The sequence below is a fragment of the Periophthalmus magnuspinnatus genome, chromosome 16 (assembly GCF_009829125.3).
Source record: "Periophthalmus magnuspinnatus isolate fPerMag1 chromosome 16, fPerMag1.2.pri, whole genome shotgun sequence".
NCBI lineage: Eukaryota > Metazoa > Chordata > Actinopteri > Gobiiformes > Gobiidae > Periophthalmus > Periophthalmus magnuspinnatus.
In genome coordinates, this window is record NC_047141.1 from 31,068,529 (window position 1) to 31,094,773 (window position 26,245).

The following is a 26,245-nucleotide window of genomic DNA, read 5'->3' on the forward strand; positions in this document are numbered from 1 at the left end:
CTGCTCCTCTCTGCTCCTCTCTACACCTCTCTGCTCCTCTCTGCTCCTCTCTGCTCCTCTCTGCGTCTCTCTACACCTCTCTCCACCTCTCTGCTCCTCTCTGCTCCTCTCTACACCTCTCTCTCCTCTCTACACCTCTCTCCACCTCTCTGCTCCTCTCTCTCCTCTCTGCTCCTCTCTGCTCCTCTCTCCACCTCTGCTCCCCTCTCTCCTCTCTCTCCTCTCTACACCTCTCTCTCCTCTCTGCTCCTCTCTCTCCTCTCTGCTCCTCTCTCCACCTCTCTCCACCTCTCCGCTCTTCTCTGCTCCTCTCTCTCCTCTCTGCTCTCCTCTCTGCTCCTCTCTGCTCCTCTCTCCTCTCTGCGCTTAATCCTTCACGCGCTCCGCATTAACCCGCCGCACCTCCCTCCCCGCGCGCCTCCTTCTGCGGCTCTAGGCTCAGATTTGAGGCCGGATCCGGTTGTTCCTGTCCGGTGAGTGTTTTTTTGGAGTGGGCCGGCGCAGGTGAAAGCGCAAAGGGGCGGCCCCGACCCAAAGCACCCGTGCGCACAGAGAGCGCAGCGCCAGGTGGAGGTGGAGGAGGTGGAGAGAAGAGAAACCAAAGATGATCGAGTAAAACAAAATGGATCCAGCCAAGAACAGGTAAGACACTTTAAACGTTTGGTGGAAATGCACAGAGCAGTTTATTTTCACAGGCTGATGTTGTTTTTGTTGTTTTTTCTTGTCTATTTGTGCCAAAAACTTCTGTCCAAACTCGTTCACTCTCTTCTGTTCTTCTGTTTGCGTCTTAAAGCTTTGGTCTAGGCTTAGTTTTTCTTTCACAAACTCTCTTAAAAATCATTATTTTAGTCTGATATAGTGTTGGGGCAGTGACAGGACTTGTAGACTTTTAATTCAGACTCATTTCATTTCCAAACTCTTCCAAAAACAACCTATTTTTAATGATTAAGCTGCTGCAGATTGGACCTGTGTTTTACTGCTATGAAAGTACAAGTGCTTTTAGTTTGATTTATACTAGTTTGGGATGTGTACAGCAGATATTTCTTTAAGAATTGTCACTTTCTCTAGAGTCTGTGTCATGCTAATTACCAACCAATTTATGTTTAAGCAGTGATTGATTTAGTCTGGTATAAAACAAACCTCCTCCTCCTGGTTTTAAAAGACATAATCTGGTAAAAAATCATTATCTAGACACATTTCTTTCATTATCTTGTGTGAGTATTTGGATTATTGCCAGTGAGAGCAGAGTAAACACAGTGGTTTGTGATGAGAAGCGTTGCATCAGTGCTTTGAAGTCTCTGTCTGTGTGTTTCTGTGGAGTTTTTTCTCTTGATTTCTCGCCTTCGCTTCCATAAAGTCGACCATTTTCGTGCAGATATTTCCACTGAGACAGAAGCTCCCTGAGAAAAGCGAGGCGTTCTTGGTGTGACTTTCCTCGTCTCCATGTGTCACGGCGGCTGTGTGTCAGGTGACGTCAGGTGAAGGATGTGGGACAGAGATTTAAACATGTGAAACTCTCTGATATGTGTCTGTCCAGAGCTGAGGAAGTGATCCGTTTTGTTGAAGTACCTGTTTAAAAATGCACTTTAAGAGTAAAACGTAAAGGTGTTGTTCATTTGTGTTGTGTTTAATGTCCTGATATTGGTTTAAAATGACACATACAATCAGTTTTTTGTGTTTTTGTTTTGCTCAAAGTCGAAGCTTGAACTTGAGAACTTCAGTCAGGATTTTGCCACGAACATAAAAAATCAGATGAAAAGTACTTTTTACTTTTCAGTCCAGTTCAAAAATGTAGAAAGTACAGATACTGCTCTCAAATGTACTGCAGTAAAAGTAAAAAGTATCCACTGTAAAATATACTTAAGTAAAGTGCAGATACATAAAAATCCTACTTTAGTGCAGTACTTTACTTCTTGTACTTGAATTATTTTTGCATGAGCTGATCTTTAAATAACTTTCTGTTGTGTAAAAGTCAAACAAATTTAGGAGAAAAGTGCAAAAAATATATTTAAAAGTTGTACAGTATCTTCTGTAAAATGGACTTAAGTAAAGTACAGATAGTGCAGATACTACTTAAGTCCAGTACTTTTACTATTTCTACTTCATTACTTCTGCCACTGTTCAGACCATATACACTCCTGTCCAACTCTGCTGCATGAAACTATTATTATTATTATTATTATTATTATTATCATCATTATCATTATTATTATTATTATCATCATCATTATTACCATTATCATTATTATTATTATTGCAATTATTATTATTATTATTATTATTATTATTATTATTATCATTATTATTATTATTATCATTATTACATTACCATTATTACCATTATTATTATTATTATTATTATTATTATTATTATTATTATCATCATTATTATTATTATTATTATCATTATTATTATTATCATCATTATTATTATTATCATCATTATTGTCATTATTATCATTACTACATTACCGTTATTATTATTATTATTATTATTATTATCATCATTATTATCATTATTATCATTATTACATTACCATTATTATTATTATTATTATGTCCATATTTTCTTCTTCATCACATCATGATGAAACAGAAATCAGATCATGGTTGACCATAAGTTGTTTTCTCTCTTCCTCAGTTACTTCCTGTGAGTATATAAAGTATTTAGACACATATTTTACCAAGTACTGGTCCAAAGTATTAGTCTGAAATGTGTGTACTAAAGCAGCAGAGGTAGAGCTTAAACAGTGGCTCGGTTGGAGGTTGGAGGTTCGAAACTCATCGTTAGAGAGGTCCAGCTCCCACAGATTAATGCTGCTGTTGTGTCCTTGGGCAAGACACTTAACCCACCTCCCCCTAGTATTTGTGTACACTGGTTTCTTGATGTAAAGTGTCTTGAAAGTGGAAAAGCGCTGCATAAAAACGTGACTATTTACCGTAAACATTGTATCTGTATGTGTTTCTACAGGCTTAGTGGCTTAGTGGTTGGAGCGCGAGGTTGCTAGTTCGAATCCTCTGACATGCGCACACTGTCTAGGCTATGACGCGTCACACTCAGGCCCATGGGTCAAATTTGGCTCACGATATAAATATTTTTGGCCCGCGAGCTCATCAAACACGTATTAGAGCTCCAGTATAGAACACCTCTAATACTACGAATCCCAGAATGCTTTGCTCATTAGCGTCTGAGTTTGACACCCCTGGGCTACGTTTTCCAGCCCGTCACCTCAGAGAAAGAAGAGAGCGAAGAGTCCGTCTGGAAAAGTGCGTGAAAACAGACGTATTTTTATTATTTCACAAGTTACTGAGACAGAATCGTACTCGTATTACACTTTCACACTTCCGCTTTAAATCTGGTCACTAGAATAATCTGATAACCCAGTAATTAGATCAGATTTCTGGTGTGAGTTTGCGATAATCAGGTTTCTCTTTGTGCTGCAAACACCTGGTGACACGGGTCAGTTTAACAGTGATTTTTAGAGTGTCGCTTGTATTTGGAGATTTTAACATAACTCTTTCGATCTTGCATCTTTTACTTTTGTCTTTGTCGCATTAGTTTGACTTTTTTTTAATCTAATTTTCCTCGTCAAAACCTGCTTTAAAAACCCTAAACTGTATTAAGTTTCAGTAAATACACAAAGGTCTGTCGTGATATCACATATTAAAGTGCGATACACAGTGTCGCCGACGTAAATAAAGACGATAAACGATAATATTGAAGCAGAATTATTCACAAAAAGTTATTCTAAATTAGGGGCGTCAAACTCATTTTCACAAAGGGCCACATCAACAAAATGGTCGCTCTCAAAGGGCCAGATGTAACTAACTGTAAGATAAATGTCACTAAATGTAACCAAATTTAATGTAAAATAAATGCAACTAATTTTGAATCGTGTTAATCTATATTTATTATTTATTCAAGTGACAAATATTGCTTATGGATTTGCATAGATATGAACAAATGTCTGTTTAACTGTGTATCTAATGATAAACTGACATTTTAAAACAGTCGTACCTTTTAATTTACTTCATCACGGGCCACATAAAATGATGTGGCGGGCCGCGTTTGGCCCACGGGCCTTGAGTTTGACATATGTGTTCTAAATGTGCGATAAAGTTACATAATGTTGCGCTGTGTAAATAAAGAATTAAACTCTTAAGACGTTAGTTTGTGTCGTTTTGGTTCATAATTAAAACTTCTACATCTGAAAACTTATATTTCAGAAAAAATAACCAAAAATGTCCCAGTACTACAAAGAAAAAGTACCACGATAAATACTACCCCAAAAGTGATTGTTCCTCTAAAATAAACTGAACAGGAAGTGTGTACACGTAAAGTATCACATGACAAAATCTACTGAAGTAAAAGTACTGTAGTATAAATGTACTTTAAGAGTAAAAAGTAAAAGTGTTGTTCATTTGTGTTTAATGTCGTGATATTGGTTTAAAATGACACATATTTCTTCATTTTTCTTAGGAATTTTATGTTTTTATTTTTGTTTTAGTCAAAGTTGAAGCTTGAACTTGAAAACTTTAGTCAAACACGGTAAAAATAACTCCTCAAATCAAATGAAAAGTACTTTTACTTTTCAGTCCTGTTCAAAAATGTAGAAATAGATACTGCTCTCAAATGTACTGAAGTAAAAGTAAAAATATCCAGTGTAAAAATGTGCTTAAGTAAAGAAAAGATACATAAAAATGATACTTAAGTCCAGTATTTTACTGCTTGTACTGTAAAAGTAATTGTTCCTCTAACTGATATTGAACAGGAAGTGTGAACACAAACATAAACAAGAGGTTCAATCAAAAGTTATGAGAGATTTGAAGTGAATCCGAGTACAAATAACTACCCTCCTCCTCCTCTTCTTCATCTTCTTCCTCCTCTCCACTTAAATATATTGCACATCTTCATCTTTATTGATAATGAAACAAACTGTACGCGTTTGTCTGTTTCTGTTCTGTTTCTTGAAGAGCGAACGCAGACGCACAGGGATCGTTTTGTAGATGTTTATTGTCGGTTATTGAGATTCTGTCGGGGTAAAGGCAGAACACGGAGAGACTGTGCCGGGGTCTAACGGAGTCTGAAGAAGCTCGAGCCTGCACCGGTGTTTTAAATTACTCGAGCAGTGGGCGTTAACGTTCTACAGATCAGAAAAATGAATCAGGAAGTAGAACAATGTGACTGAATCAGGAAGTAGAACAATGTGAATGCTCAGAGTGGAGTGATACACGGGAAAACCGGGACATTTTACACCTTTATAACAAAATAAACGACATTACATTTATATATTGTCCACATGTTTTGGCCGTTTACAGTTTTAACCTCCTGAGACTCCAGCTCTTGCGTCGCTTTTTTAATTTCTCTTTGTTATTTGGGCTGATTGGACCTGATGAGTCTAAATACAAAGAATTATCTTTTTACATTATGTAGTTTCTGAGAAAAAATTATACAAATCAAACGTCCTCATATGTGACATTTTACTCATTTTGATAAAACATTTGAATAATTATTTGCAAAAACTATTTATTAAGACCCTGAAACAGCAACATTTGTCCTGAATCTAAAAACAAAATGAGAAACAACAATTGTGCCTCTTGGAACAATGTGTCTCATGTGAAGATCTGCTGACAGGAGCAGGAAGAAAAACAAAAAAAATGTAAATAAAACATTCTAAACATTCTAAACGGTTAAAAATGAATATATATAACATATTTACATTGTTGCTGTTATTCTTCATCTAATAATTTGCACTGTGGCCTCGACAAACCAAAAACGTGTTGTCCACATATGAGGACACCAGGTCTCAGGAGGGTTAAAAAAAAAAGGTTCTTCCATCACGAACGAACCTGTGCTGCCAGAGCCTAAACCTGCAGATAAACGACGCACGAGTTTTCCGGCGTTTTAACGTACGGACAGTGTATCCCGCCGCTGCAGACGCCGCACTAGCTCTGACGGGGGTTTTATCGAGCGACTATTCCGATCAGAATGAGTCGTTTTAGGTTTAAACCAACTGGATTTTAGCGTTGAACCTGCAAACCCAAATGAAAGACACAAACGAGGCTCTGATTGGACCATCGTCTTGAACCGAAACACTAAATTATAACATAAACGACGTGTCCATCGTGTCCAATTCTTTTGAAACTAACAGTAAATCGCATCTCTAGGGAGCGCAGAGAGGTCACGTTTATTCGATCGATATCAGCAAATAGTCGCTTTAATTGTCCTGACAGGTGTTTTCTGGACGTGGATTTTATGTCACGCTGCTGTTTATTCATTAAACAAACCAGGAACTCATTGTGTTTAACAGAACGGGGAGTTTCCTGGTTGAAATGGAACACGACATGGTTCTCGTTTATAGCTGCGATTGTTCAGAAAGATAATCGACAAAATATCACCGGATTATGCAGAAAAAAACTACTGAAGTATCATTAGAACAGAGTTTAAACCGTATTAGCATCAAAACTACTCAAAGGATTAAACTTTATTGTCGTATTGTCATTAATCGCAGTTATTTTGATGGAGAAATGACGCCAAAATGCTCAGGAAAAGCCTCGATACTCGATACTGATTCTACGGCGGCGTAAAAGTGTCACGTTGAAAAAATAAATGATGCGCGAGCTACGAAAATAAAAGAATAAGTCGTAACATTTCAACGTAAAAGTCGTGATATTTTGAGATTAAAGTTGTAGCCAAAAAGATGTAATTTGGCCAAAAATAAAGTCGACGTTTAAAGTTTTAGGGACTGACGTTGAATCAAAGTGAACACAGACTGAAAAAGTTTAGATAAATGTCCATAAAAGAGGTCGAACTTTGGAAAACTGGAAAATCTTTTGCACGTTGCACCAGATGTGTGTTGGTTATTAGACAAATCGATACCGCAGTTTGAAGTAAGCGGCGTTTTCTCCCCGTGGGAAGACCGGACTCCTGCTTAGAAAAAGTCTGCAGAGCGTGGCGCCCCCTGGGGTTCATTTGAGAGAATGAAGGCAGTGCTCTGAACTGCAAACAGATGGAGAAGTTTCAGTTTGATGTGCTCCAAGTTAAAACAGGTGGAGATGTTTCAGTTTGATGTGCTCCAACCGATAAACAGGTTGAAAAGTTTCAGTTTTATGTGCTCCAAACTAAAACCGGTGGATAAGTTTCAGTTTTATGTGTTTCAATCCACAAACAGGTGGAGATATTTCAGTGTGATGTGTCTTCCAAGCTGCAAAGTGGTGGAGAAGTTTCAGTGTGATGTGTCTTCCAAGCTACAAACAGGTGGAGAAGTTTCAGTTTTATGTGTTTCAGTCCACAAACAGGTGGAGATGTTTCAGTGTGATGTGTCTTCCAAGCTGCAAAGTGGTGGAGAAGTTTCAGTTTGATGTGCTCCAAGCCACAAAGAGTCAGAGGAGTTTCAGTGTGATCTTTACTTATACTCCGCTCACTTAGCTTCACTTCCAAACTCTTCCAAACGTGGGCACTTTGCACCATCACCGTTCAAAGACGTGGTCACTGTGGAGAACTTCAGCCCTGCGTTTTGGGTTTCGTGAAGCTGCACTATCTTATGACGTAACCTTAACTCTATTTACTCTAGCACTGTCCTGTTTCTGTCTCTAAATGTGAACCGTTTAGTCCAATACACAGAGCTCAAACTGGTTTCAGTCCCTGGTTTCAGGTCTGGAGCATCCACCCCTGATCTGTGGATGTTCCAGGGACATTGCCACATGTAGATGAAGTCAGTTCCATCAGTTTGTTGATTGAGATGGAGGTAAATTCAACAGTTCTTTTGTTCTTTTGCTGAGTTCAGTTCAGTTTATCCTTAGCAAAATGGTGTCAATTTTCAGTTAAACCGTTCCCATTTAATTTAATTTAATTTAATTTAATTTAATTTAATTTAATTTAATTTAATTTAATTTAATTTAATTTAATTTAATTTAATTTAATTTAATTTAATTTAATTTTATTTTATTTTATTTTATTTTATTTTATTTTATTTTATTTTATTTTATTTTATTTTATTTTATTTTATTTTATTTTATTTTATTTTATTTTATTTTTTTTTTTAATTAATTAATTTATTTATTTATTTAAAAGGGACAATGCACATTAATAAACACCAGTAAAAAAATACACGTGTAAATGTGCTGAATTTCGCTGCACAGATAATTTTCATTCGCAGTCCCTCAACATCTAAAACGAGACAAGAGACAGGACGACACAAACAACAATCAAACATCTCCACAGATCACAAAAAATTCACTCTCCATACAGTCTAAGTACATATTTCTAAAGTGTGTATGTGGCTAAAGTGCTTCCAGTCATTTTAAAGTGCTGTCGTGTTCTAATAAATAAGTTAATTACACATATACACATATTTACATATTAACAGTAAAAAACAGTAACCGCATCATCTGTCCTCTGTCCCTTTGTCCTCTGTAACCATGATTTTAGTTTTATTTGTGTTTACTTGTGTTGAATTCTGTGCGTCTTAAACATTTAGGGGAACTTGTTTCTCAGTAGGATGCGACACAGACGTATTTTAAGGACACAGCTCTTCATCTTTACGTTGAACAGACGCCTCGTAATACGTCTTTTCGGTGACTGCAAACATCTTTTAGCGACGTATTCCACCTTCCTGTCAACAGCTAACGGTACATCCTTTTATGAGCTTGTACGGACAGTGGTAAATAGGACCGACCTTCTATAGATGGCACTTTTCTCGGGCTTTAACAACTGGAAAACTCAACTCTCTACCTCGTCTGCGATCTCGTCCTTCACAATTGCGTCCTGTCCCTGACCAAACATGGCCGTACGTCGTCTCTGGGGTGGTCCTTCTGCCCACGTCTAAACCCGAGCTGCCACTTCCACGACTCCACAAACCCGTGAACGAGTTTAAAAATTGATAGAAAGCTCAAAGCCAAGGGAACAAATCTGGGAAAAATCACGCCAAGACTCGTTGAGAGGCGTTTGGGGGTCGCTCCCGGGAAAATGACTCAACAGTTGTTAATGTTTAAAAGCCCAGCAATGCAAAGTTGTACATCCATCATACGTAGGTTTTATTTAAGCTTTTAACTCAAATAAACGTCATTCTTTTGGACTTCTTTTGTCGCTCTTTTGCGTTTTGACATGTCAGCCCCGATGACAATAATAACTCTTTTTTTAAACAATAGAACGTGATTTTCAGCGTTAAAAGGTTGTACTTCTTCTATTTTCTAAAGATTTTCAGAAAACCTTTATTTCTGTTCTGTGAATGTGACTTTTTTCTGGTTAAGTCCTGATTTAGTCCTGATTTAGACCTGGTTTAGACTTGGTTTAGTCCTGGTGTCGTCCTGGTTTAGTCATGGTTCAGTCCTGGTTTAGTCCTGGTTTAGTCCTGGTTTAGTCCTGGTTTAGACCTGGTTTAGATCTGGTTTAGTGCTGGTTTAGTCCTGGTTTAGTCCTGGTTTAGATCTCATTTAGTCCTGGTTCAGTCCTGGTTCAGTCCTGGTTTAGTCCTGGTTTAGTCCTGGTTTAGACCTGGTTTAGACCTGGTTTAGTCCTGGTTTAGACCTGGTTTAGACCTGGTTTAGTCCCGGTTTAGACCTGGTTTAGACCTGGTTTAGACCTTGTTTAGTCCTGGTTTAGTCCTGGTTCAGTCCGAGTTTAGCCCTGGTATTATTTATTATCAAATGTCTAGTTTTGAGTTTTAGTATCATTTATTCTACTTTTATAATGTAGTATTTATAATACTACTATAAAACTTTGGACAACCCTCCAAATGTAAATATGGCTCCGTGTCCGTTTCCTGCTGCTTCAAAAGAAACAGGTCTTAAATAAAACATGTTCCATTAAAAGTCCTGAGCAAACACTCGACACAGACACGCCTTTGCTTTGAGCTCACAAGTCAAACAACGAGAAAACCTCAGACACAGAGAGGATTTTCAATGAGCTGAGGTTCTGCATTCTGCGTTTAAAGTTTTATTCTGAACTTTTAACCACTAAATACAATAAATAGAATAAATGATTGTCTGTTGTGACTTTAATCATGTTGTTCCCTGTGACCCAGAGACAGAAAGTCTTAAAAACTGATCATGTGTTTGTCATTTTAGTGCATGTAGAGGTAATCCTGATTTAGACCTGGTTTAGAGCTGGTTTAGACCTGGTTTAGAGCTGGTTTAGACCTGGTTTAGACTTGGTTTAGTCCTGATTTAGACCTGGTTTGGACTTGGTTTAGTCCTGGTTCAGTCCTGGTTTTGTCCTGGTTTAGTCCTGATTTAGTCCTAATTTAGACCTGGTTCAGTCCTGGTTCAGTCCTGATTTAGTCCTGATTTAGACCTGGTTTAGACTTGGTTTAGTCCTGATTTAGACCTGGTTTAGACTTGGTTTAGTCCTGATTTAGTCCTAATTTAGTCCTGGTTCAGTCCTGATTTAGTCCTGATTTAGTCCTGATTTAGACCTGGTTTAGACTTGGTTCAGTCCTGGTTCAGTCCTGGTTCAGTCCTGATTTAGTCCTGATTTAGATCTGGTTTGGACTTGGTTTAGTCCTGGTTCAGTCCTGGTTTTGTCCTGGTTTAGTCCTGATTTAGTCCTAATTTAGACCTGGTTTAGTCCTGGTTCAGTTCTGATTTAGTCCAGGTTTAGTCCTGTTTTAGTCCTGATTTAGACCTGGTTTAAACCTGGTTTAGTCCTGTTTTAGTCCATAGACTCACATATATAAAACCCCTCTGAGATCTCCATGTTCTCCTTGTTTCCCTCTTCCAGTCTCTCCAGAGCTCCTCTTCTGGTTTAGACCTGGTTTAGTCCTGGTTTAGACTTGGTTTAGTCCTGATTTAGACCTGGTTTAGTCCTGCTTTAGTCCTGTTTTAGTCCGTAGACTCACATACATAAAACCCCTCTGAGATCTCCATGTTCTCCTTGTTTCCCTCTTCCAGCCTCTCCAGAGCTCCTCTCCTAAACGGAGGAGTGAACGGCTCTTCTGTGGACGAGGGGGCGGAGCCGTGGACGGAGGGGGACAGGCAGAGGGACGGTGAAGTGAGAGAGACCCCAGGGGACGCGTCTCCTGCTCCTGTAGAACCCACACTGCACCACCGGGGGTCAGCGGAGAGCCACAAGAAGTTCTACAGCTACCAGGTACGAGCGGAGTCTGGGGCTGCTGTTTTTAAAGGAAGGATCAGAAAATACAAGAGTTAAACGTTTGTAGAGACTGAGACGTCCATCTTCAGTCCTGTTTTACACAAAATGGACTCTTGTGACGAGGAAACGGCATCAGAACAAAGATCAGAAAACAGAAAAATGGGCTTTTTAAAGGTGTTAAACTCATCTACGCTGCATTTATACAATTACAGGGTTTTACTGCAAGAAAGACAAAAAAATACCTTGAAAAACATGTATTTTTACTATGATCAAGGTCTTAAATTCTCCACAGATCTGACCTGTAACTTGGACTGTCGATGTTATCTACTTTTTTCATGAAGATAGATAAATTTAAGGCCTCATTGCGGAACATTCAGGTCAAAACAATGATCCACCACAAAAGTTAAATAATGCACTTTTATTATAAGTTTTAGGTTTTAATGTTTGAGTTTTGGGTCTTTTCTGTTTGTAGATTTATTTTTAAAAAGTAAAATCAACATACTGGAATGTTCCACGGTTTAAGTCAAGTGTCTCTATGGAAACTATCATGAATTACAAGCTAGATCTGTGGAGAGGTGATGTTTTTTAAGGTATCGTCTGCAACAAAAACACTTGGAATTCAATAAATGCAAGGTAGACATGTTTAAGGCGACACTGTGGAACATTTAATTTGTCATGGAAACAAGCAAAGTCAGATCTCCACCAGAAAAGTGTCACAGTGAAGCTTTAACCAAAACCTGTGCTGTTTTGTTCATCCAGAGGCGAACCAAGCAGAAGGTGGTGACGGACTTTGCCACCGTGAGCAAAGGGACGTCTGCAACAACCAAACCCCGAGCAGCTCTGAGACAAGTCCTGTTCAATCAGTCTGAGAAGAACCCGGCTCCAGAGGTAACACTCCTCCTGCTTTAGACCGGGTTTAGACCGGGTTTAGACCGGGTTTAGACCAGGTTTAGACTGGGTTTAGACTGGGTTTAGACCGGGTTTAGACCGGGTTTAGTCCTGTTCAATCAGTCTGAGAAGAACCCGGCTCCAGAGGTAACGCTCCTCCTGCTGTAGACCGGGTTTAGACCGGGTTTAGACCGGGTTTAGACCGGGTTTAGACCGGGTTTAGACCGGGTTTAGACCGGGTTTAGACCGGGTTTAGACCGGGTTTAGACCGGGTTTAGACCGGGTTTAGTCCTGTTCAATCAGTCTGAGAAGAACCCGGCTCCAGAGGTAACACTTCTCCTGCTGTAGACCGGGTTTAGACCGGGTTTAGACCGGGTTTAGACCGGGTTTAGACCGGGTTTAGACTGGGTTTAGCCTGAGTTTAGACCAGGTTTAGACCGGCTTTAGTCCTGTTCAATCAGTCTGAGAAGAACCCGGCTCCAGAGGTAACACTCCTTCTGCTGTAGACCGGGTTTAGACCGGGTTTAGACCGGGTTTAGACCGGGTTTAGACCGGGTTTAGTCCTGTTCAATCAGTCTGAGAAGAACCCGGCTCCAGAGGTAACACTTCTCCTGCTGTAGACCGGGTTTAGACCGGGTTTAGACCGGGTTTAGACCGGGTTTAGACCGGGTTTAGACTGGGTTTAGCCTGAGTTTAGACCAGGTTTAGACCGGCTTTAGTCCTGTTCAATCAGTCTGAGAAGAACCCGGCTCCAGAGGTTACGCTCCTCCTGCTGTAGACCGGGTTTAGACTGGGTTTAGACCGGGTTTAGACCGGGTTTAGACTGGGTTTAGACCGGGTTTAGACCGGGTTTAGACCGGGTTTAGACCGGGTTTAGACCGGGTTTAGACCGGGTTTAGACCGGGTTTAGACAGGGTTTAGACCGGGTTTAGACCGTGGTTAGACCGGGTTTAGACCAGGTTTAGACTGGGTTTAGACTGGGTTTAGACCGGGTTTAGACCGGGTTTAGACCGGGTTTAGACCGGGTTTAGACCGGGTTTAGACTGGGTTTAGACCGGGTTTAGTCCTGTTCAATCAGTCTGAGAAGAACCCGGCTCCAGAGGTAACACTCCTTCTGCTGTAGACCTGGTTTAGTCCTGGTTTAGTCCATATTTAGTCCTGCTTTAGTCCATATTTAGTCCTGTTTTAGTCCTGCTTTAGTCCTGCTTTAGTCCTGGTTTAGACCTGGTTTACTCCATATTTAGTCCTGCTTTAGTCCTGCTTTAGACCTGTTCTAGTCCTGGTTTAGTCCATATTTAGTCCTGCTTTAGTCCTGGTTTAGACCTGTTCTAGTCCTGGTTTAGTCCATATTTCGTCCTGCTTTAGTCCTGGTTTAGACCTGTTATAGTCCTGCTTTAGTCCTGGTTTAGACCTGTTCTAGTCCTGGTTTAGTCCATATTTAGTCCTGTTCTAGTCCTGGTTTAGACCGGTTCTAGTCCTGGTTTAGTCCATATTTAGTCCTGCTTTAGTCCTGGTTTAGACCTGTTCTAGTCCTGGTTTAGGCCTGTTCTAGACCTGTTCTAGTCCTGGTTTAGTCCATATTTCGTCCTGCTTTAGACCTGTTCTAGTCCTGGTTTAGTCCATATTTCGTCCTGCTTTAGTCCTGGTTTAGACCTGTTCTAGTCCTGGTTTAGGCCTGTTCTAGACCTGTTCTAGTCCTGGTTTAGTCCATATTTCGTCCTGCTTTAGACCTGTTCTAGTCCTGGTTTAGTCCATATTTCGTCCTGCTTTAGTCCTGGTTTAGACCTGTTATAGTCCTGCTTTAGTCCTGGTTTAGTCCTGCTTTAGTCTTGCTTTAGACCTGTTCTAGTCCTGGTTTAGTCCATATTTCGTCCTCTCTCTGGTTCTCGCTCTGTTGCAGATTCAAACATGTCCTGAAGTGTCACTCAGACAAACAGCCAAACCTCAGGCTTCACTGGAGCAGATTAAACCTCCGCCCGGGCGTCTATTTGTGTCACGAAAATTAAAAATATGTTTTCTTTTCAAAGGAATAGACACGATACTTAACATAGATTCCGATACCACGACGATAATAAAAACACTCTGTCTTTAAACAATAGAATGTCATTTTCCTGTTTTTGGTCAATTAGGATCAACAAAATTATTTCTATTTGCAAAAAGCCAGAATAATGAGACGAGGATTTTTAAAGACATTTTTTCATGACTTTTTTCAACGTCACAAGTTTATATACATTTAAACTTTAAACTGATTTTAGTCAAAAGTTTTGGTTATTCTTCCACAAACTTCTCACAATAATTGGCCCCGTTCATCGTGACAAAACTAGTGTAACTGAGTCAAGTTTGTGGCCGTCTTATTCACACATTTCTTTTCAGATCTGCCCGTAAATTTGCAATAGGACTGAGATCAGGGCTTTGTGATTTCAGTATCGATTAGTATCCGACTTTTAATACTTTTTCCAACCCTAGAACAAAGCAGGGAGCGTATTTGTTTATAAAATCATAATAGTCTTAAAGTTTTGACTCACATTTATGTTGAGACAAGACGCGGCCTGAAATAAAATGGTACAAGATTCATTCGCAAAACAAACCTCTACTTAGTCTAAAATAATGGCTTTGTGGGAGAGTATTCGCACACGAACGGAAAACTTTTAGCCGTGTCCTGGGGCGAGACATGTCAACCAACTGGTAGGTAAAAAGAGATGCAACAAGACTGTGCAAACATGTGGAAAATAACACAAAAAGAGTAAACTGTTGGTGATTTATGTCTCTTTGAGAAGTCAGAGTTTGAAAAACCAATAGTACAACAATGACAGGTTTAAATATAGTAATAAACTGATAATTGTAAGGCCTAATTGTGAACTTAAAGGTGCGGTATTACGCAAAATGTTCATCAGAATATAGTGTAACATGGGCTCTTTAAGTGTGAGTAATTTATGTGTTATAAATTAAATCAAAACATCTCTTCATTCTCACGGATCCAACCTCATCTCATCTTAAATTGTGTCTTGCAATAATAATAATAATAATAATAATAATAATAATAATAATAATAATAATAATAATAATAATAATAAAAATAATAATAATAAATAAAATAGAATAAAATAAAATAGAATAAAATAGAATAGAATAGAATAGAATAGAATAGAATAAAATAGAATAGAATAAAATAAAATAGAATAAAATAAAATAAAATAGAATAAAATAGAATAAAATAGAATAAAATAGAATAAAATAGAATAAAATAAAATAGAATAAAATAGAATAAAATAGAATAAAATAAAATAGAATAAAATAGAATAAAATAGAATAAAATAGAATAAAATAGAATAAAATAAAATAGAATAAAATAGAATAGAATAAAATAAAATAAAACATCTTTACACAACATACACATGAACAACACAATAGTATAAATAGCAATAAACACTGGTAGAACCTCTAACTTCTGAGTTTGTGGGCAAGAATCTCTAGCACCTGAGCCACTGTCTCACCAACAATGTAAAAAAATGCTTTAAAAAACATTTGTATAATATTGTACTCTTGTTTGCAGACGCCCGGGCAGCTGGATCTGCTGAAGCAAAGTCTGGAGGCGTTCACTGTCCCTGTGAGTCTGAGGTGGAGATGGGCCGAAGAAAACCACGGGACGTCTCTGGAGAGTAACTGGACCGACATCGTGCACTCACATTCAGTAAGATCAGAGAGACTTGTTTCACATGGATTTATAGAACTACTTAAAATTTGGCCAAAAAAGCTGAATCAGATACTTAATAATTTATGTTTTTTAATTTAGTTTGAACCATTAGCCAAGATGTCACCATGAATATGCTCAAAAAATAACCCGTTGGCCCTTTGAGGCAATCTTTACTTTTCAAACATGATGTAGTGAAGTAGAAAGAACAGATACCAGCTGTCAAATCTAATAAAGCAGGCATGCCCAAACTGTGGCCCGGGGCCCAATTGCAGCACTCAGACCAATTTTTCTTGGCCCTCAAGTTCCAGGTGAATTGGCCCATATTACCTTAAACAGTAATTTTTAGTGTACATTGCTGAAAATTGACTTACTGCTCATGTTAAATATTTAATGAGTCCCATTGAAGATGTCAGTGTGAATAAAGGTCTAGTGGTTCAGTCTAACTTGTAATAATAACACAGATTTGAAATACTCACTGTATTCGTCTATGGTCCTCAATCGACCCTCAGCTTTGTCTGTGTTTTTATATGTGAGTATGTTTAATGAGAAAAGTTTGGACACCCTTGTAATAAAGTAAAAAACTATACCTAAAAACTGTACACTACTCCTGGTTTAGACCTTGTTTAAACCTGGTTTAGACCTTGTTTAAACCTGGTTTAGACCTGGTTTAGTCCTCATTCAGTCCTGATTCAGTCCTAATTTAGACATGGTTTAGTAATGGTTCTGTCATTGGCTTTGTCCTTTCTCGCCCCTGGCTTACTCCTGCTTTAGTCCTGCTTTAGTTCTGGTTTAGTCCTGATTTAGTCCTGATTTAGTCCTGGTTTAGTCCTGGTTTAAACCTAGTTTAGACCTAGTTTAGACCTGGCTAAGTCCTGGTTTAGACCTGGTTTAGTCCTAGTTTAGTTCTGGTTCTTCATTAACTGCCTTATCTATTCTGGCTAAATATAAGTACTATTTGTTGACTTTTTGTCTTTTGTTTAGTTAATGACAAAGACTCAGAGGAATCAACAGGATGCATTGTGGGAGTTTGTGTCCACGGAGCTCATCTACATTAACAAACTCCTGGTGATCAGACATGTAAGCTGTCTGTTTTTACCTCTCATCTGTCTGTTTTTACCTCTCATCTGTCTGTATTTACCTCTCATCTGTCTGTGTTTACCTCTCATCTGTCTGTGTTTACCTCTCATCTGTCTGTTTTTACCTCTCATCTGTCTGTGTTTACCTCTCATCTGTCTGTGTTTACCTCTCATCTGTCTGTTTTTACCTCTCATCTGTCTGTATTTACCTCTCATCCGTCTGTTTTTACCTCTCATCTGTCTATTTTTACCTCTCATCTGTCTGTATTTACCTCTCATCTGTCTGTATTTACCTCTCATCTGTCTGTGTTTACCTCTCATCTGTCTGTGTTTACCTCTCATCTGTCTGTATTTACCTCTCATCTGTCTGTATTTACCTCTCATCTGTCTATTTTTACCTCTCATCTGTCTGTGTTTACCTCTCATCTGTCTGTTTTTACCTCTCATCTGTCTGTGTTTACCTCTCATCTGTCTGTTTTTACCTCTCATCTGTCTGTTTACCTCTCATCTGTCTGTATTTACCTCTCATCTGTCTGTATTTACCTCTCATCTGTCTGTTTTTACCTCTCATCTGTCTGTTTTTACCTCTCATCTGTCTGTTTTTACCTCTCATCTGTCTGTATTTACCTCTCATCTGTCTGTTTTTACCTCTCATCTGTCTGTTTTTACCCCTCAGCTCGTTCTGGAGTCACTTCTACACCTGCAAAAAAATGGATTTCTCTTAGAGGTGAGTCATGTGCATATTACTATTCGTTTAATTGCGGAAGTTGCCGTGGGCGCTGCTATTGTCATCGTGGTTGTATTAATTTGCATAAAGCTGCTGGTGTTGACCTAAAATAAGTTCTACATGGACTGTATTAAAAAAATAAATAAAAAAAATATACAAACTGGACAAAAGTTTGGCTGCTCTTCCACGATGCTTGTTCAGTTCTGGTCAGATTACACGTGGACACTTTTAAATCTTCAGTCGCTCCTATAATTCTTAAGTTAAACTCACCAAATTTTAGCCTTAGATAAACTGAATCTTCTGAGATTTTTGGCAATATTAACCTTTATAATTATTCACTTACACTTAAACTTGTCACGACTTAAACTAGGGGAAGTAAAAATGTTCGGTTTGTCCCTGAACAGCCCGATCCAACTCACTTTACGTCACATTTAAAGCATTTCCGGGCGTATTTGATCCTCGATATTACGTTTTAAGTCGTTTATTAAGTCGTCTGAGGTTTATTCACAAACACCTTTTCTTTAAGATCGTCCCACAGGAAGAAATCAGGACTAGTCAGGTCTGTGGAGATCACATACTGCCCCCTGTCTTTGAAAAACACTTATTATTCCTTTAATGGCGTTTACGCTCGGGGCATCTCTGGTATTGGGTCAAATTTGACCCATGTGACTCAAAGTTCCACTGTACAATGAGGGTTCGTTCCTCGGTGCTGTATTTTCTCAGATTAATGTGGGAAGGATTGTTCTAAATGCTCTGGAAAAATACAAGAAAAATATTTAGAAACAAAAGAGTTATGAGTTTTTTTCAACTGTCACTGACTTTTGGGCGACACTACGGTTTCTGTTTGTTTGCTAGGTCTATGCGTTAGTTTCAGTGTAGTTTAGTGCCTCCTTCAGACAGATATAAGGCAGTGTCCGGCAGTAATCTGACTAGAACTGAGGAAGCGGCTTGTAGGAGTGAAGACGTTTGGCTGCTCGTCCAAGCTTGGACGAGCAGCCAAACGTCTTCACTCCTACAACTTTTTGTCCACTTGACAGATTTTTTCTTTTACTCTGGATCAGACTTCAACAAATGAGCGATTACGCAAACTTCTAAATGGACTAAAGAGCCATTTTTAAAACCTCCTGGAGAATCTGTGTGAAAAATTCCATTCTGTGACCTGGAAAAATCGTTTTCATTTCGCTGCTCACCCAAGCCGCTTCTCCAGGTTTGGTCACATCACTGAGGCATATTTTGCATAATGATTCAGGCCAAATATGACTCAGGGACAGTTCACACTTACAGCTCATTAAACCGAGTCTACAAACACTGTAAACAAACAGGTTTCCGTGCAGTTAGCTCCTCCCCCTTCAGACAGATATCATGAATAGACGTAGCTATTTGTGCGACAAAACTTTTCTCAAATTCTCCAGTTTTTTGTTTTTGTTTTTGTTTTTTTTTAACTTTATAAAGATTTTTGTGTTAAACAAAGAGGCATTATGACAACAGTTATACATGAACACAGCATAGAACCCAACCCTCCCACACAGAAAACCCCAAAAGTCACACAAAGACAAAATAAAACTAAATAGGAAGCAAGTAAAAGTAAACTAAAGAAAGAAAGAAAAAAAAACAACAACAAAAAAAACAACAAAAAACTAATAAAGCAATAAAAAGAAACAAAATAGGTTTATAATAATTACATAAATTCGACACATCTCAATTCAATTCAATTCAATTCATTTATTTTTGTAACGCCCAAAATCACAACAACAGTTGTCTCGAAGGGCGTTCATGTTTTGGTTGATGGGGGAAACCTGAGTACCCGGAGGAAACCCATCCAGACACGGGGAGAAACATGAAAAACTCCACACAGAAAGGCCTGGTGACCAGGGGATCCAACCAACCTTCTTGCTGTGAGACATGAGTGATGGCACTCAGTCACCGTGCCACCAACACACAAAAAACAAAACAACAGGAAGAATCAGACACAACAAGAAAAATCAGACACAACAGGAAAAATCAGACACAACAGGAAAAATCAGACAACATAAGAAATCGGCCAGGAGACCAGACGAGGAGGAGGAGAGCCGGGCGAGGAGGAGGAGAGCCAGGCAAGGAGGAGGTCCAACTGTCATCGGGGCATCTGAAAGAGATACACTCCACAGGGGGAGTGGGACAGGGGACAACATGTGAATAGCATTGCTGATGAGAAAATAGGGCAAAGTAGAGGATAGTGCTCAGGTTGCCATACTTCCCCCAGCTAGTTACTCCTACTGCAGCTTATCTTATCCCGGGTTTTAATAACCCTAACTCCCTCACTAAGTAACCTGGTCATACGCTATACCGAAGAGGAAGGTTTTAAGCCTGGTCTTAAATACAGAGACTGTGGGGGCCTGTTTAACATCAGCAGGGAGTTGATTCCATAGCACAGGAGCTTGGAATCAACTCCAGCTGTAAAACAAAAGAGCTACAATGTAATGAGAAACTATAATAACAAAGGGCTTGTATCAAATTATTATATCCAATTTTTCTTTTACATATTTAAGAAAGGGTTGCCAGATTTCAAAAAACCTATTGGAGTGTCCATTAAGGGTATGTCTGATCTTTTCCATTTTCATAAAATATAGTATGTCTTTAATCTACTGTGAGTGCGATGGAGGCAATGCATTTTTCCAGTTTAATAAAACTAGTCTACGAGCGAGGAGTGTACAGTAGGCCACAAAGTCTTGTTGGTATTTAGTCAGGTGATAAGGATTCAACATGACTCCAAAGAGAGCCGTCACTGGATGAAGGTCTAAGGGAAGCCTTAAAGTGCCTGACAACGTCTTAAACACTTGAGTCCAGTTAAATGAATGGAATTACCGCTTTTTCCAGATGAACGAAAGTGAAAGTTTAGAAGCGTTTCGATCCAAACAGTGTGAGAGGGATAAAGTCAATCGCACTGCACGGTTTTCGTCACATTATCGAGTCCCTGTAGTTTAAAATGGAGCTGGACAGGTCAGAATTTGATGGTTTAACTGTCAGATTACAGATTTGTTGACGTCGTTTCGGGTTAATATCTGTGTAACTCCAGAGCCCGTTCACGTGAAACAAAACTGGTGCAAAGTTCAAGTAGTAAGTAGTAATTTCTGTCAGTATAATTAAATAAAAAGGCAATTATGTTTTATCTTTAGCTTCAGGAAGTGGTGACGTTATTCAAACCAAAATATGTGATTGATGTCGACTGTCGTGGAAGGAAATGAAGTAAAAGTAGGAAAGTACTGGACTTAAGTAGAATTTTAGGTATCTGTACTTTACTTTTACAGTGTGTACTTTTTACTTTTATTGCAGTACATTTGAGAGCAGTGTGTGTACGTTCTACTGCACTGCGTTTTTGCACAGGACTGAAAAGTAAAAGTACTTTTTTAATGATTTGAGGGGTTATTTTTACCATGTTCGTGGAAACATCCTGAGTAAAGTTTTCGAGTTCAAGCTTCAACTTTGAGCAAAACAAAAATAAACACACAAAATTCATTAAAAAAAATAAAAAAATGAAGAAACTGATTCGTGTTGTGACTGTGACCAAAATATCACTACATTTGAACAATACTTGTGTGAAATACTTTTACTTTTTACTCTTAAGTCCTGGTTTAGCCCTGGTTTAGTCCTGGTTCAGTCCTGGTTTAGTCCTGCTTTAGTCCTGCTTTAGTCCTGGTTCAGTCCTGGTTTAGTCCTGGTTTAGTCCTGCTTTAGTCCTGCTTTAGTCCTGGTTTAGTCCTGGTTTAGTCCTGCTTTAGTCCTACTTTAGTCCTGCTTTAGTCCTGCTTTAGTCCTGGTTCAGTCCTGGTTTCAGTCTTTTCTCAAACTCAAACTTTCTTGGACGTGTTTACAATTTGCATTTCAAACACAATCTTGATTTTTCAAACTTAAACCACAAAATAAATGGCAAGTGCCTTAATTTTTCTGTATGTAATTAATAAATATAAAATAATTGACCAAATAAAACAATATTATCTGAATGTATGTATTTTGACTTGAATATTTTTGCAGAAATGTGTGTGTTAATGTGTTAATTCTACACTTTTAATTTCATTTTACACAGAAACACAAAAGCCCCAGTTAGTTGCATACTCACTATTATAATTTTGCATGTAGCTGCAGGTCAGATCTGTGGAGAAGCGAGCCATTTCACAGCACAAATGCTTGTTTTTCAGGCTATATTCAATAAAAAACATCTGTGGTGATTAAAAGTAAGGCCAGTTTATTTGTATAGCACAATTCAAACACAAAAGATTTCATTCAAAGTGCTTTAGAGAATAAAAAAAAACATTAAAATCACAATGCAAACCAAGCAAAACATCAATGCAAGATAAATAAAGTTATAAAGTGCACTGAAATTTACATAATGCACATTTATCTTCAAAACCACAACTGAAGTGTGAGTAAAAACATCGTACTTTTAATCCTACTGACTCGTACAACAACATCCGCTCGGTTTATAAAGCAGCAGGTGGAAATGTCGTCTTTTTTTTCCACTGCTAAAATGGAAACTGTGCTCGTGTTTTGATTATATTTGTGTTGATTCTGCTGTTGTCTAGGTGACCCCTCAGCTCCTCTTCTCAAACTTGCCCTCCATCATCGGCGCTCATCAGCTGTTCTGGCAGGAAGTCCTGTACCCCATGTTACAGGAAGTGCGGAGGACCGGCGCGCCCTTTGACCCCATGCGATTAGAGGCTGGATGTCTGCAGGTAACGACTGTACTAGGGTCTATAGTTAATATTTACTGTGTGTACTTTAGTAATGTTATGTAATGTTCTGCACAAGCTGACAGTTACTTCCCCTTTTCCCCTCTTTCCTCTTCCGAGTATTTTTATTACCGTTTTAATATTTTCTGTATTTCTTATGATCTGCTGGTTGTGCAGGTAAAGAAAGGGAAGAGTATTTGTACAACGCAATTTATACACAAAGTGATTCAAAGTGTTTAACAGAATAAGAAAGACGTTAAAATCACAACACAACAAATCAAAATATAAATAATCAGCATAAAATTAACTTTATAAAAGAAGAGGGAGAATAAAAACCTTTCAGTCATATACACAGCTAGTTTAGTCCTGGTTTAGTCCTGGTTTAGTCCTGGTTTAGCTCTGGTTTAGTCCTGCTTTAGTCCTGGTTTAGCCCTGGTTTAGTCCTGGTTTAGTCCTGGTTTAGCCCTGGTTTAGTCCTGGTTTAGCCCTGGTTTAGTCCTGGTTTAGCTCTGGTTTAGTCCTGCTTTAGTCCTGGTTTAGCCCTGGTTTAGTCCTGGTTTAGTCCTGGTTTAGCCCTGGTTTAGTCCTGGTTTAGTCCTGGTTTAGTCCTGGTTTAGTCCTGGTTTAGCCCTGGTTTAGTCCTGGTTTAGTCCTGTTTTAGTCCTGGTTTAGTCCTGCTTTAGTCCTGGTTTAGTCCTGGTTTAGTCCTGGTTTAGTCCTGGTTTAGTCCTGGTTTAGTCCTGGTTTAGTCCTGCATTAGTCCTGATTTAGTCCTGGTTTAGTTCTAGTTTAGTCCTGGTTTAGTTCTGGTTTAGTTCTAGTTTAGCCCTGGTTTAGTCCTGGTTTAGTCCTGGTTTAGTCCTGCATTAGTCCTGATTTAGTCCTGGTTTAGTTCTAGTTTAGTCCTGGTTTAGTTCTGGTTTAGTTCTAGTTTAGCCCTGGTTTAGCCCTGCTTTAGTCCTGGTTTAGTCCAGGTTCATTTCTCATGTATTTGCTGCAGCTCAGGCCTGTTGAATGACACTGTCTATTTTCTGGGATTATGTTGTATTATTTTTTTGTTGTATTATTGTTTGTTGTATTATTGTTTGTTGTATTATTATTATTAAGTCAGTGCCATAAAGTCGTTTAAATATTTTCATTTAACATTCGAGCTCTGGAGCATTTTAACATCAAACCTAAACGCACCTGAAACACTCCACCAGGGGGCAGTGTATCCTACCAAAATATAAACTGGAACAATGGAGTGGAACAATCACACAACTGAACAAAAAAAAACAAACAAAGCCTCTGCGTGTAAATTAAAACGTGCAGATGGAACAATGTGTGACACTGGAATATTATGTTTTTAAGATACGGATGATGGAAGAGTGAAAAGTAGAAATGGTCGATTCATTTGTTCATTTTCAGCGGTTTCGTCCACTGACCCACAGGTTGGTCGTGTGATTCCAGCTCCCACAGATGAACGCTGTTGTTGTGTCCTTGGGCAAGACACTTAACCCACCTCACCCCCTGTGTGTGTGTGTGTGTGTGTGTGTGTGTGTGTGTGTGTGTGTGTGTGTGTGGTTCCTTAATATAAAGTGGTTTGAGTCTTGAAGGTGAAAAGGCGCTGTATAAATATGCAAACATTTTCCATTTACTTTTATTGCTAAATTAATATAACTGCATTTTTATTTATTTGTGTAAATCAGGGCAGATGGAAACTCGCTCTTTAGCTCTAATTTTGGTGTGGAACATCTTTGTATTTTATGAGTTTAAAGAGAAAGAAAGAAAGAAAGAAAGAAAGAAGAAGAATAACAAAAACAAAAAGAAGGATAAGGAGAAGAAGGAAGAAGAAGGAAGAAAGAAAGAAAGAAGAAGAATAACAAAAACAAGAAGAAGGATAAGGAGAAGAAAGAAGAAAAAGAAAGAAGAAGAATAACAAAAACAAGAAGGAGAAAAAAGAAGAAGAAGAAAGAAAGAAAGAAAGAAAGAAAGAAGAATAACAATAACAAAAAGAAGGAGAAGAAGAAAGAAAGAAAGAAAGAAAGAAAGAAAAAGAAGAAGAATAACAAAAACAAGAAGAAGGATAAGGAGAAGAAAGAAGAAGAAGAAGAACAAGAAGAAGAATAACAAAAACAAGAAGAAGGATAAGGAGAAGAAAGAAGAAAAAGAAAGAAGAAGAATAACAAAAACAAGAAGGAGAAAAAAGAAGAAGAAGAAAGAAAGAAAGAAAGAAGAATAACAATAACAAAAAGAAGGAGAAGAAGAAAGAAAGAAAGAAAGAAAGAAAGAAAGAAAGAAAGAAGAAGAATAACAAAAACAAGAAGAAGGATAAGGAGAAGAAAGAAGAAGAAGAAGAACAAGAAGAAGAATAACAAAAACAAGAAGAAGGATAAGGAGAAGAAAGAAGAAAAAGAAAGAAGAAGAATAACAAAAACAAGAAGGAGAAAAAAGAAGAAGAAAGAAAGAAAGAAAGAAAGAAGAATAACAATAACAAAAAGAAGGAGAAGAAGAAAGAAAGAAAGAAAGAAAGAAGAAGAATAACAAAAACAAGAAGAAGGATAAGGAGAAGAAAGAAGAAGAAGAAGAAGAAGAAGAACAAGAAGAAGAACCCCTCACAGTTACTTGATTAACACAAGTGTCTGGGACGGGGCCACAGACTGAAAACCTCTGTCCAAACTCGGTCCAGCTGCTCGTTTGTCTCATGAAAATGGGAAACTTTGGTTATTTTGGGTCAATATGATCAGATTTAAGCCGTAAACATTTGCCCTCCTTTACTCCTTTACTCCCTTCAGTGTTTTCACAGACTTTTCCAAACTCGTTGACCACTTTATCATAAGTATTTTTCTCTTTTTTCTCTGCAGTTTCGGAAGCGCTTCTCTTCGTACAAGCACTACTGCTGGGAGGAGGAGAGCACGCAGGAGTTCGCACGCAGACTGCAGGAAAGCAACCCACAGTTCCACACTTATGTCCAGGTACGTGCTTTGTTACTCAAGTAAAAGTACAGATACAGGAGCAAAAAGTATCACATGAAAAAATCTGCTGAAGTACCTGTTTAAAAATGTGCTTAAAGAGTAAAAAGTAAAAATATTTTGCACATATTTTGGGGTATTTTAAAGCTTCAAATGTAGTGATTTTGATAAAGATTTTAAACAGTGTTGTGGTAAGTAAAGATTTAAGGTAAAGAAAACCATAAAAAGATGAGAGCGAGAGTTTATGAAGATCAGAACCTAAAAATCGTCCCACCTCCTCAATAATCCTGTTCGTGACGCCAAAATTGCTGTGGAATTTCTAATAGTAAAAACCTTATAAATATAAAATCACCAGAGAAGTTGTCGAATCAAAAAGTCTGGTTTATTTTAATTTTATTTTTAATTTTAATTTTAATTTTAATTTTAATTTTAATTTTAATTTTAATTTTAATTTTAATTTTATTTTTTTATTTTATTTTTTGTTTTATTTATTTTATTTTTGTTATTGTATTATTATTTTTTATTTTATTTTTATTTTATTTTAATTTTATTTTAATTTAATTTTATTTTATTTCTTATTTAATTTTTATTTTATTGCATATTTTTTTTTTTTTTTTTTTTTTTTTTTTTTTTATCCATTTCGAGCACACACATCAGCCACACCCAATGCACATCTCACAGATTTGAAACATCCACTGTAAAATGTACTTAAGTAAACTACAAATACCTAAAACTTTAGTACTTTTACTCTGGTCATATCACCCTGGTGTTGTCATGGCGATACTATTCAAACTTAATTTTAATTCTAAGGAACTGACTCAGAAAAACTCAAATTTGGTCCCGTTGATGTGATTTTTTTGCAGCGTCGTTACATAAATGTGAGTCGAGTTTCAGTGTCAGGTCTGGAGATAAAACACAGACTTCAGACTCTGAAACTGTCCACCGTTTCACTCAGACGGTTCAAAACAGAAGAGGAGGAGGAGAGGGAGGAGGAGGAGAGAGAGAGGGAGAGAGGAGGAGAGAGGAGACAGAGGAGAAAGAGAAAGAGTAGAAATGTATTTACAAAATGAATGTATTAAATGTGTTTATAAAATCTGTTTAAAGGGAGGAG

General features: G+C 38.0%; 1 protein-coding gene across 2 annotated transcripts in view; it reads left to right on the forward strand.

The window, feature by feature from the left end:
- Positions 1 to 551: 551 nt before the first annotated feature.
- The window catches only part of plekhg6 (pleckstrin homology domain containing, family G (with RhoGef domain) member 6), a 34,508-nt gene continuing 8,814 nt past the window's right edge, over positions 552 to 26,245 (forward strand). The window contains exons 1-8 of one of the 2 annotated variants that reach the window (XM_033981564.2): positions 552 to 642; positions 10,891 to 11,089; positions 11,852 to 11,980; positions 15,534 to 15,671; positions 16,656 to 16,751; positions 17,427 to 17,477; positions 22,037 to 22,186; positions 25,027 to 25,137. In XM_033981564.2, the coding sequence (XP_033837455.1) occupies positions 623 to 642; positions 10,891 to 11,089; positions 11,852 to 11,980; positions 15,534 to 15,671; positions 16,656 to 16,751; positions 17,427 to 17,477; positions 22,037 to 22,186; positions 25,027 to 25,137 (894 nt within the window). In that variant the 5' untranslated portion in view covers positions 552 to 622. Of the gene's footprint in view, positions 643 to 10,890; positions 11,090 to 11,851; positions 11,981 to 12,776; positions 13,083 to 15,533; positions 15,672 to 16,655; positions 16,752 to 17,426; positions 17,478 to 22,036; positions 22,187 to 25,026; positions 25,138 to 26,245 lie in introns of those variants that run through there. The other variant, XM_055228120.1, reaches the window with a different exon arrangement.